General features: G+C 64.1%; 1 protein-coding gene across 5 annotated transcripts in view; it reads right to left on the reverse strand.

The window, feature by feature from the left end:
* Nucleotides 1-16,226, reverse strand: part of NAV1 (neuron navigator 1) — a 46,440-nt gene that overhangs the window by 13,382 nt on the left and 16,832 nt on the right. For all 5 annotated transcript variants that reach the window (XM_042887089.1, XM_042887091.1, XM_042887087.1 and 2 more), the window contains 4 exons: nt 10,099-10,201; nt 7,981-8,346; nt 671-809; nt 217-514 (listed from right to left, as the gene is read on the reverse strand). In XM_042887089.1, coding sequence (XP_042743023.1) covers nt 217-514; nt 671-809; nt 7,981-8,346; nt 10,099-10,201 — 906 coding nt within the window. The remainder of the gene's footprint in view (nt 1-216; nt 515-670; nt 810-7,980; nt 8,347-10,098; nt 10,202-16,226) is intronic.

Raw genomic sequence — 16,226 nt, forward strand, 5'->3', positions numbered from 1 at the left:
TGGGTGCCCCCCTTCAGCTCAGGCTGCCCAGGACCCGTCCCTGGCCCCAGGCACCTCCAGGGATGGGGCACCCACAGCTCTGGACAGCAGTGCCAGGGCCTCACCGTGCTCTGAGTAAAGGATTTCCCCCCATATCTAATCATAACCTCCCCTCTTCCCATCTAACCCCACCACCTCCCCCTCGAGGAGCCGTGCCGTGCCCCATCCCGGCCTCACCTGCCACTTTGAGGGTGCTCTGGGCCGTGTGGGTGATGGGAGAGGTCACTGCCACCGGTGGGGTTTTGCCCTTCTTGAGGGAGCCGGGGGTGCCCAGGCTGACCGGCTTCTTCAGCTCTCCACCCTTGGAACCCTCCTCGCAGCTCTCTGCAGGCTCCCGCCGCCACTTGGAGGAGCCGTGCTCCATCTTGAGGCTGCTGCTGTCGTAGTCCAGCTTCTTGGGCGCCTTCTCGTCCGCCTCGCCGTACCAGCTCAGCCCGCTCTCCGCCAGCGAGCGCTTCTCAGAGTCGGTGCGCAGCTGCGGGCAGAACGGAGCCATGGGCGCACCAGGGGATGGGGGGCACCGGGCACCCAAGGGTGCTCACAGCCCCACCGGGTCACCGCGCCATGGCTCTGCCGTGCCTCAGTTTCCCCACACGGTGCCACGCTGCCCGGAGGGGATGGCAGCACCTACCGCTATGGCCGAGTTCCTGCGCGAGGCCATGGGGGTGGAGGGCAGGGAGTTGAGCGAGGAGCTGGCATTGAACTCCTCCGAGCTGAGGTTGTCAGAGGCATCGCTGAGGCCGCTGCTGATGGAGCTGCTCTCATCCCAGCTGCAATGGCACAGCCAGCGTCACCCCCCGGCCCGGCCGTTCCCCACCACCCACCGGCTTCGCTCCACCCCGGGGCTCCAACCTCAGTCCCATCAGCCTGGCAGGGAGCCGACGCTTGGCAGCCACAGATGGCTGCAGCCCAGCCTGGCAGAGCCTTCAAACCCCGCGATTTCCCCACTGAGGCCCCAGAGAGATGTTTTATGGACACGGCAGCACGGGGGGCCACCACCTGCACCGGGGCTGGCACCGAGCCCCCTGCAAGCGGTCCCACCCAGAGGGTCGGGAGGATTCCCAGAAAGGGCAGGGACCCAACACGGAGCACATCATCCAAGCACCCTGCAGCCTCCACCCTTCTTTGGCTGCCCAGCGCCCGCAGGGACGCAGCACCTCCGTGTGCCCCAACAGCTGCTCCGTGCCGAGGGCGCAGCAGAGCGTGCACAAGCCCATCTCCAGGGCTGTCACTCAGCACGGGCGTCTTCCAGCAGGGTGAGCACAGCCCCTTTCAGGTCAACGGCTCACTAGGTCAGCGAGGCCCCCGCAGCCCTGAATTGGGCTGGGAGGGACAAGCAGTGGTGGAGGAGAAGGGAGCAGAGCCGCGGGGTCCCCAGCAGAAGAGTCTGCACCGCAGCACCGGCATCACAGAAAAGCAGGAGCCCAACAAGCAGCAGCAGCTGGGGAACTGAGAAGCATCACACAAGTGACACAGCAGCCCTGGGGACAGGGCAAGCAGGGATGGCACCCACCAAGCATCTCTGCCACCTGGGGTCCAGGGACACCCAAACACAGGGATGGAGCCACACAGCAAGCCAAGTTAGCTCAGTGTCCTGCAGCACAGCGCCAGGTGCTGGGCTGGGGGCTGCAAACCCCTACCCGTGGGTGGGGAGCGAGCTCTGCCAGAAATGAAGGGTCACTGAGCTGGAAATCCCAGGGGAGCCAGAACACGACCGGGAAGCACACAGAGCTTCCTGCACAGGGCTGCACAGCGGATGCCCGCCCCCACGGCAGGGGGTCGGGATGAGCCGTCCCACCCCACACGGTCCCCAGGAGCACAGCTGTTGTCATGCACCGCAGATTCATGGATGGGCGAGCAGAGTCCGGCCCCGGGGCAGAGGCCCCAGCACGTCTTGTGAGATCCCACAGCCGCTGCAGACCCCGGCAGGGCAGCGCGAGATCCAAGTCCTGCCCCTGCTGGCCTTCCCAAACACAGGGACCGGAACGGACACAGCCCCCTGCATCCCTGCAGAGGAGCACCGCTGCCCAGGAAGGGATTTAATTACAACCACGTGCCCAGGAAGTGCCACGGGGCTGCCCGGCTCCCACCACCGGCCCAGCTCTGGGGATTTCTCACCGGGACAGAAATCCCCAAAACACAAAGCAAAACTCCTCCACCACCCCACATCAGCATCTGTCGGTACCAACCCAGCAGCAGGCAGCACTGCAGCACGGCACGGAGCTGGGGCAGAGCCCTGGGGAGCTGCACTCCTGGATGTGACTGAGCCCAAGGTGGGTCTCTGCAGCTCCCCCCGGCCCAGCGGGGCTGACGCCAAAAGGTCTCCCGACCTCATATGGAGGCTCAGGGTGTTGGCACACACAGAACTCCCGTTAAACAGGAACAGGGCTGGGGGAACCCTACACCCCAAACCCCCACGTTCCAGGGCATCCAGCTCTCCAAGCACTTCCCAGCTCCACCAAGCCCCAGCACAGCTGCAGGGTACAGGAAACGTCCTCAGAGCACTCAGTGCCTCCAGCCGGCACGCAAAGGGGTCCCCAAAACCGAGCACTGCACCGGGGCAATCACCCTGCAAGGAAAGCATCACCCCGGGCAGTGACGGCTCCCGGCTGAACGCACGCAGCCAACCCGCGATGGGCAAAACCAGCGGTCCTGCAGCCAAGGTCACCCTGCAACCCCCCCGCGAGCAGCAGCCACGGCACCGCACCGCAGCGAGCGCTGCAAACCCGGTGAGGGAGCCGGGCGGGCGCCCAGGGGACCTCCGGGGGGACGCCGCGCCCCGGGGGGGCGGCAGCCCCCGGGCGATGGGCGGCACGGGGCACCGCGACGTGCCTCGGTCCCGGGGCTGCTCCGCGGGGCTGTGCGGGCAGCGGGGTCAGAGCTCAGCCCGGCTTTGTGCCGCACGCCCGCAGCTCCTCCATCTTAGCGGCGATCCGCGCGCCGGCACCGCGCCGAGCCCAGCCCGCACCCAGCCCGCAACCCGGCACCGGGAGCCGCGGGGATCGCGGGCGGGGCCGCGCCGCGCTCCCCCGGTGCAACCGACACAAAGCCCTCCCGCGGCTCGGCCCCGGGGCTCCGGGCCCTGCAGACAAAGCCCCGCGCCCCGGAGCCGCCGCACCGCCGGGCCGGGAGCCGCCCGCCCGCAATGCGCCCGCCCCGCCCCGAGCCGCGCCGCGTCCGCCGGTGCCGGTCCCGATGCGATGCGGTGCCGAGCCCTACCTGGCGACCAGGCGCGGGGCGCGGCGCGGCCTCCCGGCCCGCAGCATGCTGCTGCCCGTGGCTGCGGCCCCGCGGGCGCGGCGGGAGGGGCGGCGGCGACGGGACCGCCCCACCGCGTTAAAGCGGCAGCGGCGGCGGCGGCCCGGCCCGGCTAGGCGACAAAGGGACCCGCTCGGCACCGCTCGGCTCCCCTCGGCCCATCGAAATGGGGTTGGGGTCCCACCCACCGGCCGACACGGCCTCCCCCAATCGCGGCCCACGGCCCTGCGGTGCCCCCCAGTGAACCCCACATCCCTGCAGGCAGCTCCAGGTCCAGCCCATGTAAGCAGCATCCCCAGCCTCACAGCGCCTCAAGCCGCCCCCTCCCCACAGCTCCTGGCACCCCCCGGCTCAGCGCCCCCAGCACAACCCTCAGCACCCCTTTACTCCACCACCACCTCCCAGCACTCCCGGTTTGCAGCCCCAGAGCCTCTTGGGCTCAACCCTCGTGCCGCGTGCACAGGGGGGCTGCGTCAGGACCCCCCCGCGCCCCGTGTGCACGGCAGCACGGACCCTCTGCATCTGTTTCTGTGGCTGCCCCCAGGCACGGCGCACGCTGGGACCTCTTCGCCCGCAGCGGGCAGAGAGGGTTAAGTGCAGCTTTAGCAAAACAGCACCGGTCCCTGCAGGCATGGAAATAAGTAATTCCTTCCTCGCTGTCCTCGCACGGCAACGCCTCTTGGCTCCCTCCCGCCGCTCATCTCCGCTCGCTCGAGGCGCTGCGCTGCGCTGCGGTGCGGTGCGGTGCGGTTCCCCGGAAGCCTCCAGCAGCAGCTCAGCGCCGGGAGCAAGGAGGGGACGTGGGGCGGTGCACCCCGCTTGTCTTCACCCGGTGGGTTTTGCCTCTCATCTGCCCCCGCTGACCCCAGATGACTCCCCCTGGGGATACTGAGCCCTCTCGGTCTGCCCTGGCCCTTTTCTCTTGTTCTGCCATAGTCATGGCAACGATGGAGCTGCAGGATTTGCACAGACCCGTTTCTATAGGGCTGTGTCTCCACACCCCATGTCCGGAGGTCGCTGGCACGAAGGGAGCCTTGGGGACGTGCAAATGGCCACCACTATTCCCCATCAGCTCCCAGCAGGACTGTTGGGAAATGCAGGGAAATGGGCTCTTCCCTTCTCATTCACTTAATGGGGCAGAAAAACCAATTAGCTTCACAAATCACTACTGGAGGGGGGGGGTGGGAGGACTGGGTGCTTCCCTGGCAGCATCCTCCATGGAAGCTCAGAGATCTCACCTCGCAGGGGCTAAAACTGAGGCAGCGAGCTGATCTGAATTGCCTGCGCTCACCCAAAGGGGGGAGGATCAGCATCACACCCCACTGCACCCCGACAGCCAGCCACCGCTGCAGGGCACACGGTGAGGAGCATCAGGCCATCTCTCTGCTCCCCCGAAGCACTGCAAACCCCAAAGGAAGCGCATCCCTGTGCGGGGACCTCGGGCTGCTGGGGGATGGGGGCACTCAGAGTGGCGCTCAGGGCCCTGCATGAGGAGGTCAGTGAGTCGCAGCGCAGCGCCGGGGTGGGGGTGTGACTCAGCCTGCTTGCGAAATTCCTGTTTTTCCCCATGTCTGGACAAGCCCTCGGACACCTCTGCCTGCAGAGGCCAGGATCCTTCACACGTGGCAAAGCGGCACGTGGCAAACAGCAAAGCCATGGGGCAGAGCCGTGCTGCGAGCTCCTGGGCTGCAAGAAAACCCCAACCCTGGACCTCATGCCCCCAGGCAACAAGAAAGGGGGCACAAGCCTGAGAGCCCCTCCTCACCATCCAGCTCCTCCGGGCTTGAGCTGGGGCAGTGCCCCAGTCCCACTCCTTTGGTCCCGTTCCCTGGGTGACAGCCTGCTGCAGAGCAGGGACAGGGCTGGAGGACCACGGCAAGGACAGCCACCAGCCCCGGATCATCCCCTGGCAGCCCCTGAGCCCATCTGCACAACACACCCGGTGCAGAATCCTGGCCTTGGGGAGCCCCGTGTGCAGGGAATCTCCTGGAGCAAACCCCACATCAGGAACAAATCTGACACAGCGCAGCACAGAGGATCACGCTTCAACGGTGGTGGTGCCCAGCGGGTTTCTGGGGCCCTTTTCTGGGATCATCCCCAGCTCGCCCTCAGCCCGGATGGACGCAGGAGCCCCGCTGAGCCCCGACACGCAGCGTGGCGCAGCAAATATTTATCCGGCATCGCTTCCCTGCTGCTCCCCAACGGCCCCAAACACACGCAGGGCCACGTGCGGGGCCACGGCCGCACCCCGCGGGACGTCCCTGCTGAGTGCTGAGCTCACGGCTCGCCGCGATGGTGCCGAGGGGTCAGGCTGGGGGGCAGCGCCGAGCGCGGGCGGTGAAGGGAAGGGAGAAGCGCGCCTGCACCAATCCCACTCGGAGAAGGGGAGGAAGGCGGCCGCTCCCCTGCTGCTTGCAGGGATCAGAGCCAAACATCTGCTCCCGGCTCTGAGCTCCAGGAGCTGTGAGGAAGCCGGAGCCCAGCCAGCACTGGAGTGCAGCAGGGCCGGAGCGGGCACATCTGCATCCCGAGCCATGCGACAGCCCCGATCCCAGCACCAATAGTTGATGCTGCGGCTCCGTTCTGTGCCTACAAGCAGAGCCATGGATGTGTGGATGCTCACACCGCAATGGGATGCAACAACACCTCCACCCCTCCCCAGTGATAAATGAGGGTGAAAGGACCCCCGAAATCATATTGGTCCTGGGGTCACCCTCGGCAGCGGGCACAGCGCACAGTGGGTCCGGCACAGCGCTGCAGCACGGCCCCAAGGGGACACCCGGAGCATCATAGGACTCTGCATTCTGCTGTGCCAGCATTGTGGGGAAGCAGCAGGGAACGGGCGGGATGACGAAGGATCTGGCACAAGGAGGGTGGCGGAAAGCACGACGTCATGCAGGGCTCTCCAGCCCCGGGAGACGTGGCGGGGCGGCTCGGAGCCGGGCAGAGCTGGCTGCCCCGGCACGCCACAGCCCTCGCTGTGCCAGGAGTGCCAGAGCTGCTCAGATCAACTCATCGAATGCACAGCAGAAATGCAGCCACGGAGCTGCAGCACGGGCAGCTGGAACCAGGCAAAACCCGACTTGAAAAGCCCCGCCTGAGTGATCTCTGCCACCTCCACTTCCGCCTGATTCACGCACAGGTCTGCACACAAACACGCCCCGCGTGGCCGCATCCCAGCCCCAAAATCACACCTCTGTGCCCCAGCAGCAGCACCCAGCCAAGCCCTGCGGTGAGATGGGGGCCAACGGTCACCAGAGCCCAGGAAATGTCCTCAGCCCAGCCAGGAGCTCCCCACAGCCACCCCATGGGGCCCCCACCTCCCACCCACAGCCCCCATACCTGGTCCCACTCTCCCGAGCTTTCCCAGCCAGGTCCCATCTCGCAGCCTCGCAGCCTCCAAGGGGCCGTGTCACCACGTCCCCCTCCACAGGGCTGTGTCACAGCACTGGGGGTGGCTCTGACCCACTGCCCTACAAGCCCGCGTGTGCGCCGGCGCATCGCAGCACCCCAGCAGCAAGGACCCGGGGGCTGGCGGCCCCATCTGCAGCTCCTGCCCGGTGCATTAGCGGCATGGGGAGATGCAGCCTGGGGTGGTGTTTGCTTTCTAGGTCAGAGGCAGCAGAGGACGATGGATGTGGGGCTGTGGGGCTGCTCTGTGCTCTGGGAGTGCTCCCCGTCGGCAAAACAGCCCCACGCCCTGCCAGCACGAGGGGGGAATCACAGAGACACGTGGGCTGGAGAAGTCCTTCAAGATCCTCGGGTCCAGCCATCACCCTGACCCACCGAATCCCACCACTGAAGCACATCCCTTGGTGCCATGTCCACCCATCACCAAAATACACCCAGGGATGGGGACTCCCATTCCAATGCTTTGGGCACTCTCCCCATAGAGATCTCCTCCCTGATTCCCAATCTCAGCCTCCCCTGGTGCAACTTGAGAGCTGAGTGCAGTACCCCAGGCTCCATGGGCTCCCCATGCAGCTTCCCCTTCCCCTCCAGGCCCACCCCACAGTGCTGGTGACACACCACCAATGGGGTACCCAGAAGGGACCGCACTGAGCCCCAGCACAGCACAGCTCCAGAAGGACCCCGGTGCCCCAGGGTGGTGTGAATGCACAGGCTGTGCTCGGTCCCGCTAGGAGCTGACGTGACTCTGGACACCCATCCAGGGCTGGAGCCAAATACCTCCTCCTGCTCTGGGACAACTCAAATGCTGGTGTTATTTATTTTCTCGTGCACTGAAACAGGAAACCTGCAATATGCTGAAGCCCTGGAGCCCCGCCAGAGCCAGGGGCACCTCACCAGCTCAGCGGGAGTGAAACACAAAGTGCTGGGCTGGAGATGCCCTGGGGTGGGGGGATGGAGGTCTGGGGGGACCCATAGCGAGGGGACAACATGGTGCCAGCCAGCGACATCAAAACCTTGGTGCCCTGCTCTTGCTGGGATCCCATCCCACCGGTCCCACTATGTGCCACCAGTGCTCAGATCCACCGGTGGAAACAGGGGGAGCAATTCTGAACACAGAGCTGCTGCATGCTTTTCACACAGCCACTGAAGCATCGCGGTCAGAAAAGACCCCCAGGGTCACCAAACCCAGCCATCGGCCCAGCCCCCGCCCCTACCCACGCTGCTCCTTATCAGCCCTCTGCTCTGCTAACAGCCCCCGATCCGGGCACTCACCCCGTGGTGATGTCATCGTCCTCCGTCAGGGTTTTCCCCATCAGGTCACTGTCGCTCATATATCCCGACTTCAGCTCCACGTCGTCGCTGTCCAACGCCTCCACCAGCTCCAGTCGCGAGATGTGGCTCAGTTTGCTGGGGCTGCGCATGGGCATGGTGTGCGAGTAATGCGCCCGCTCGCCGTGCATGTACCAGCCGGGGGTGCCCTCGGAGCGGCAGCCGCCCCCCACCGACGGCGCATCCCCCGCCTGCAGCCGCGGGCTGGATTGCCCGTAGCGCCACGAGAGCGGCGAGGAGCGGTTCGACAGGCTGGAGACGCTGCGCGGGTTGGCTTCGTCGCTGTCGTAGCACGTCATCTCCAGGGAGCTGCGGGGACGGGTCAGGGTGAGGGCTGCCGGGCGGGTCAGGGTCGCCCGGAGGGTTACCGACCCCCAGCGGCCAGCACAGCCCGCACATCGCGTACTGCAGGTCCCGCGAGGACGGCCGTGCCGTCTGCATGGATGTGCTTGGTGGTGCCCAGTCCCTCCAGGGGCTGTGGGACAGGATGTGGGGCGCGATGGTGCTGCTCCCCTTGTGCTCTGAGCTGCAGGACGATCAAGGACCCTGCTTCCCCTGCTCCAGCAGACCCCTGCTTTGCCCACTGCTGGGGATTCCCCGTACAGATGGTGTGGAGGGACGCGAGCATCCACAGGCCGTGCTGTGCACCCCTGCCCATTTCCCCACACGTCCCAGCAGGGGCTCAGGCTGCAAAAGCAAAAGGGGCAGCTCCTCGGCACGGCACAGAGCTCCCCATCCCCACAGGGCCCCCCGGGGTCGTGCTGAGCCCTGTTAACAGGGATCCACCAGGGAAAGCCCCACCGTGCTGCTGAGTGTGTGCCACTCTGGGCCAGCCCAGGGGCCCGCTGCCCCCCAACCTCAGGGTGTATTTTGGGCATGGCAGGGAGTGATGCTGAGACTAAACTTAGACACCACAAATGATTCGTTCTTGGAGCAGCTCCTGGGAGCCCACAGCCCTCGGCTCAGCTCCACGCTGCCATCAGGAGCCGCTCCCCTGCTGCAGCCACGTGGGCCCAGCGCTCCTGCATGAGCAGCAGAAGCCAAACCCGACTGCAGCGTGGAACTGAAAAGAGGGAACTGTATAAAAACTGGGAAGTTTGTTAAAGCAGAACTGCAAGAAGCAGCTGAAAGGAGCCGGCTTGGTAGGCAGCACAAGGGCTGTTTAAAGCTGTGCTGCTGGCAGCTCAGGGCAGAGACTGAGCAGAAAACCCCGAGGGATGTGAAACCTCCCAGCAACAACACTGCACCCCGACACAGACACAGGGCAGTGTCAGGGATCCACGGGATGCAAGAACCCAGCATGGAGGCCCACCATGCACTGATCGGTGTCTCCGTGGCAGGGATCTGTCTGAGCCCTCAGCCAGGGGGAACATCATAAATCATCAAGGAAAGGAGGGACAAAACCCACCAGCAAGGCTAATTTAATCGCCCGTAATCCTTGTCCTATTTCCCTAAGAGTGGCTGACAGGATTTGCTGAGGAGCCGCCGAGCCGAGCACTGCTGGATGGAATCTGACACAGACGAATGCAAAGGGAATGCAAAGGGAATGCAAAGCAGCCCTGCTGGGGCGCGGGCAGCACGGCAGCTCTCACACCAAGCAGAGCCTGCAGAGCTGCAGTAGGTAAAGCCAGGAAATCGCAGGCTCAGGGAACACAGCCTGTAAATCCCGGGGCTTCGCTCCCTTCAGCTCAGAGATGTGCAAAGCGCAGTGGGGATCCCAAAGATCTGGGTGAGCTCCTGCATGAAGAAATGCTGAGCAGAGAGAAATTCTTCATCGGGGGAGCACAGAGCCGCTCTGCGAGCGCCAGCGGGGGGTGAAGGGGCGGCGAGCTGCTGCTGCTCGTCCCTTCCAATACAAAACTGAAGCGCGCAGCGAGACCACGAGGTGGCAACAGACAACCAGAGGATGCGAGCAGCTGCTCGCCCAGCGCAGCTCGCTGCAAAGCCCGGCTTCCAGGCGTGGCTGCAGAACGCGGGGCTGGGGGTGACATCGGGCACAGCTTCCCCCAGCTGGAGCCCCCAGGAAGGATGGGGAGGGGGATGGGGGGGCTGAGTCCTCACCTGTGAGACACCTGGGAGCCCCGCAGGCTGGACATGGTCTCCTCCAGGTTCTGCCGAAGGTCCAGAACATTCTGCACCGTCCTCTTCCTCTGGGACTCGGGGTCTGTGGGGGCACAAGGAGGAGGCTGTGAGGGACAAAGTGCCTCTGACCACGTCCTGCAACCTGAGAGGGAATGGGGCAGGGTGGAAGGGCTCCCATGCTGCATCCAAACGTTAATATTGCTGCACCACAGCTAAAACCACCTCCCTGGGAGCAGGGCAGAGGGACCAGGAGGAGGGAACCCCGGGCAGCAGGGGCAGAGCCCCACTGGGACAGGGACTTCTGCTCCAGAAATGCTGTGCTGGGAGCACATCCCCATGCACATATGTGCACATACCTGTTAGCACACCCGCGTGCACACGTGCTTACACATGCACACACACACACACAGAGATGCACACACAGCTACGGGGTCACCACCTCCTTTCTATGGCAGCTGGCACAGCGCTGCTGAGCCTGGGGCACAGCTTCCTCCCTCCATGTGCCCCTGACACACCGATGCACACCCCAGTGCATAACAGCTGGGCTGTGACCCCCGATTCCAAGCCTTTGGATTCACAGCTCTGCAGTGAACCACATCCACATCTCCCAGGGCAGCAGGAGGGGATTGGCTCCTCCTAACACAGCACAGCACACAGCCCTCGGGCTGTGCACCAGCACCAGGAGAGCTGTGGGGACCAGGGGGGGACTGCACAGCCAGCACACAAGCAGGGCCCATGCCCCCTCATCCCCAGCACCCACGATCTGCATCCCTGGGACTGCAGGCAGTGCCACAGGCTCAGCAGTGCTGCCCCATCCCTGTGTGCCCACCCCCAGCCGTGCAGCCCCACTTTCTGTGCGACCCTACGAGGCAGTGATGAGCACAGGCAGCCGCGATGAGACAGGTTAAATGAAGCAGGTGAAAGCCCATAGCACAGTGGGGTGAGCGGGGCTGGCAAGCACCAGCAGAGCCCCCAGCCACAACCGGAATGTGGGGCACCCAGCATGGCACACAGGGATGGGGATGTGCAGGCAGCGAGGAGGGGTCTGGGGGCTGCAGACGCAGCATGGATGGGGCACGGTGGGGCAGAAGCAGCCGTCAGCCTGCTCTGCACCTGGGGACAGAGGGAGCCAGCGTCCTCCTAGGGGGGGCAGGTTGGCACGCTGGCTCACCTGAACACACGCAGGGCTCCTCCGCACACTGCACTCGGGGCAGCACCGCGTCCCCTGGGCAGAGACAGCACCGCAGCCCCAGGTGTCGGCGAGGGGCCGGCTGAGCCCTGCCCAAACCGGAGCTCCGGGAAGGGCTGCAGTGTGGGAACGGCGGCGGCGCGCCGGATTCCTCTCCTCATCGATTTAGCAAGCTGCTGCAGCCAGATGTTTGCAGCTGCCGGCACGCAGAGCAGCGGGGCCGGCTCAGCCGCGGGGTCAGTCGGGCACAAAGCCTGGGCTGGGCTCACTGCCCACCAGGGACGTGTCCACAGAGCTCCTGCTCGGCGCGTCTCCTCCATCCCAGCTCAGAAGCGCAGCCCCAACCCCGGCCCTGTGCCCCGCCGTGCTGCCCCCACAGCCCTCCTCCTGCTGCCCCCACAGCCCTCCTCCTGCCCTCCTGCCACCGCCCCAGCAGCTCTCCCCACCCCCTGCAGCTCTGTCCTTGCGAACAAATTGTGGTGGGGAAACTGAGGCAGAACGCCCGGCTCACCCCAACCCCCATCCGCACATTGCAGACTTCCTTCACCCGGCGACGCCAGCTGCTCTACCATCGCAACGGGGCGCAGCCGCATCCCATAGCCGGGCACTGCAGACGTGGCCAGGAACATCCAGGAATGAGGAAACCATCAGCTCCCGCAGCTCCTGCAGCTCGTGACAGCGCGTTTCCGCACACGGCCATCGCCTCCCGCTGGGCCGGCGGCTCCGAGCCCCACGTGCTCCCCATGTGCTTTGGCCGCCGTGACGATGCGCACATGTGGGCCACGTGGCAGCCAGCCCCGCACACGGGCGCAGGGCAGCAGAGCTGCGTGCGCAATGGGGGCTGTGCCTCGGGGCGCTGCTCCGCCGCAGGGCGCTGCCCGGCCCGCAGATGGCTGCTGCCCCTTCGGAGCGTTTCACAGCCTCTTCCTCTGCTGCCTCCAACCCAGAACCCGCTGCAGCTGGGGGCAGAGCGGAACCCGGGACCCTGCAGGTTCCCGCCTGCAGCGCAGGACTGCAATGTTTCCACGTGGAGTAACGTGGCTTTATCCCCCATTCTTACATTCCCTTCTGATTCATGCTGCTGGGCAGGCGGCGGTCACAAGTCGTCATCTTTCTCCCTGTGGTTTAATGAGTCCTTCTTTCCTTCCCCGTGACCCCGGGGTGACACCGGCCGCAGGGATGAGGATGGATGCATCTCAGTGTGCCCTGGGCTCAGCCCCAATGTGGGGTCAAACAGAGGGGTGGCAGTGGGCAAAGCTGGCAGGGACAGCAAGGCACAGTCTGAGCCATCTCATAAGCCATGGCCATCCCCACAGTCACAGCCAGCCCCACACCTATGACCAGTCCCATACCTGCAATCAGTCCCATAACCTTGCCCATAACCATGCCTGTTTTCATGACCAGGACCATCCCTGCAGCCCCACAGCCCCGCAGCACGTGCCAGCTCCCTGCTGGCAGCAGGCAGGAGCAGCAAATTAGCAGCAGTGCAGCAGTGACAGCCGGGATGGGACTTCAGCCGAATCAGCACTTCTGGGGCACTGCTGCTGCTAAGTGAATGGCTCCTCCTAATGAGGGCAGGGCTGGGAGACCTGGAGCCTGAACCCGGTCTGGCTGCAGCGAGCCAAGCTTTTAAAAGGGATTCAGATTTTCTCAGGCTGGAGCAGCCATAAATCTAGTTAATTGGGTCTCTCCCATACACTACTTTCCAAGCGAACACGCTGGAGAGATCCAGCCCGGGCCCCCGGCCCATTTGTGGGTTATTCTTTCAATGGATGCTTGGCCCCAAACCACCCCACCTGCACATCCAACGCAGCTCTGTCTCCATCAGGACGAGCTCAAGCTGCTCAGACTGTCACACCTCCAGCCCAGGACTGCCTGAAATCCCCCCGCTGGTCAGGCTGTCCTGCAGCCAGGGCTGCTCCCTGAGCAGGGTCGGTCAGCACTGCGCCTCAGTTTCCCCATAGCTCTGTGCTCCCCCACAGTGCAACCTGTGTGTGCCCCACAACACGGCTGCGCTCAGCCCTGGTACCCTGAGCCTCCAGCAGCCACCAGCAGCTCGAGGGGATCCATAGCAAAATTATCCACACCAGAAAAGGGGGACAAAAGCAAAGCGAAAGTCCTGGGGGCAGATGGTGCTGCTCCACACCCAGCGCAAGGCACGGGGCGGACATGGTGGAAATTCAGAATTCCAGATGGCTCTTTTGGGTGGGTTTTTTTGGGTCTTTTTTTTTTTTCCCTGTCTCATTTCCAAGGCAACAAGACTCGCTGTCATCTGCTCGTTGCCATGGCGATTTCACCTGATTCTGCTTCAGCAGCGGAGGAAGAGAAAAGCTGGGAGAGTGCCGTGCTGCCACAGAGCCCCGAGCTGCTCCGAGCTGTGGGGAGAGCGTGGATCAATGGGGCTTTATCCGACCCAGGCAATGGGCCGATTCACGGGATCTAAGGAAGGAGCTGCGGGTTTCTTAGGGCACAAGTCGGCCCTTCTCTTAACTGCTTCGGTGCCCGCCAGATGTGCCGCACATCTGGGGACGTTGCCACGGTCTGCCTGGAGGGAGGTTTTGGGTGCTGGGGGTCCGGTGCCCACCTGTGGCTGCACCCAGAAGATCGAGCTGGGCTTCGCATTGCCCCCCATCCCACATCCCAGCACCGCCAGCACCGGGGTCCTCATGGCACCGGGAGGAACGGTGGGGAAGCATTCTCACAGCAAGCAAGAAGCAGAACGCCCCAATGCAGCCCCAGTGCAGCCCCACAGCCCACCTGCCCCGCACTCTGCCCACCCCACACCCCGTGCCGGGGGCACAATGTCCTCCACTACTGCCAAAGAGCACAGCTCAGCTCCCACAGATTCGGGGTTGAGCTGCCCACGGCCACAGAGCGCCGGGTGCCATCAGCACTGACACTGCCTCAGTGGCCCCACTGCTGCTCCACGCAGACAGCACAGATATACCCACGTGCTGAGGGCTCCTCCAGCCCCACACTCGCTACAGGGCTGTGGGCACCTGGCCCAGCCCAGCACCATCATCCATGCACACCCATCCCCTTCCTGCTGGGAACCAACACCAGGAGATCAGCAACCCGAGCTCTGGCGCCCCCCCACACTGCCAGTGTGTGCCCTGCACCCGGGGCTGCCCCAAATGGGGTCATTGCCCAGGACTGTCCCCTCCTCATCCCACGTCCCCCTAGCAGGGGTAGAGGGAAAGGCTTCTGGCTCACACTGGCTCCCATTTGCAGTGAGCAGAGCTCCAAACGAGCACACAGTCATTAGCGGAGCCAGCCGCCCCGCTCCCAGCCAGAACACAGCCACGCTTGGGGAAGCTTTATATTCACAGAGACAAACAACTCACATTTGCTTTTTAACTGTTGGAATTGCACCCAGTGGGACGGGAGGAACAGGGAACCCTTTGTCCCCTTCTCCTTGTGACTGAGAGCTTTGTGCAGAGCAATGCGTTGCAAACAAAATTCTCCACGGCCTCAGCTGGGCTCTGGTGGACACTTGGTCTGGTCTGTCCATCCGCCACCCAACAGCCGAGGAGCCCTCGCGCATCTCCAGCAGGAAAGCAAAATGTCCTCCTCCAATCTACACTGAGAGCCTTCCTACAGAGAACGCAGAGCTCACCAATCTCAGCAGTCCTTCCCAATCTTCCCAACCATTCTGTGAATCCACGCTGCTGAGGGCACGGAGCAGCCGCCACCCCGGAGAGGAACAGTGCACCTGGGGCTCTGGTGACCCCAAATGAGTTTCCTTCACCCACAGAAGACCATTTTGGTGCTGAGGCCCCCCCCAGAGCTTCACCCCGGGCTCTGTGATGGGCACACTGACCCCAAGGGTGGCCGGGGGTCCCCAGAAGCCCCCAGCAGATGAGTGAGGGACCTCCAGCCCCACTCAGCTGCAGTAGTGGCCCCATTGCCACCGCCTCCCCAGGGAGCAGGGAGATAACCCAGGCTATTCTTACTTCCATCTGGGGAACGGTTTCCCTCCCACGTACACTGCCACAATGCTAATTTTGAGGCTGATGATTAATTGATGTCAGGCTCATTAGGGGGCCAACAGCTCCCTCTCCCCAGGAGCGCCAAGGACGGGAGGACGCGTTCTGACAGATGCTGTGAGTGACGTCCTTACAATGGAGGAGAGTGAGAGCCAACGCCATGAGGAGCCCTGGGAAGGGCTGCCCCCCTGGGTCTGGGCTCAGGGTCCCACCACACACCCACCCCTCCACCAGCGCTATCATCACAACCTCACTGTAGCTGCAGTGCTGGAGCACGAGCCGTAGAAGGGCAGGGACACGGGCGCCAGTCCCAGCACTGCTGCCTTCCCATGGGAGCACCGCGGTGACAGCGGGGCAGCAGGACCTGCTCCATCCTCCGGCTGCTTCCGGCCCCTCACACCTCGCCCTGCCCCTGGGAAAAGCCTTCCTAAGCAACAGCTGTTTTTGCTACCAAAGACAAAGTGAGGAGCAGGATCAGGCTCTGCTCCTTTCTTCCTTCTGGCTGTGCCTGCAGGGCAGGGGATGCCTGCAGGAGTGGATGCTCCGTGGCGTAGGAAGCAGCACTGCCACGCAGTCGGAGCTCTCAGAAGGGGCTCTGCAGCCCCTGCCCAGCTCTGCCAACACACAACCAGAGCCAGCACAGCACTGAGGGCAAGGCATCAGCCGCTCCAATGAGGAAGTGATTTGTCTTTTTCTGGATATCCTTTCCACCAACAGTGAGCACAGAGTGGGGAAGTTGGTTGTGACAGCGCACAGCGTACCAACAAGGAGGCTATTGAACGGGGAAGTGAGAGCACCAGGAGCCCAACAGAGCTCAGAGCGGGGCACAGGGCGCAGAAGGAGACGCCGTGTGACCCCGGCTCCATCCAAACCAGGCAGCAGCGCTGAAGGCGAAATGCACACAATGAGCTCAGCAGTAATCAGTCCCTTCA

This window comes from Lagopus leucura, unplaced genomic scaffold, assembly GCF_019238085.1.
Source record: "Lagopus leucura isolate 7727_CA_CO unplaced genomic scaffold, USGS_WTPT01 Super-Scaffold_100073, whole genome shotgun sequence".
In the NCBI taxonomy this organism is placed as follows: Eukaryota; Metazoa; Chordata; class Aves; order Galliformes; family Phasianidae; genus Lagopus; species Lagopus leucura.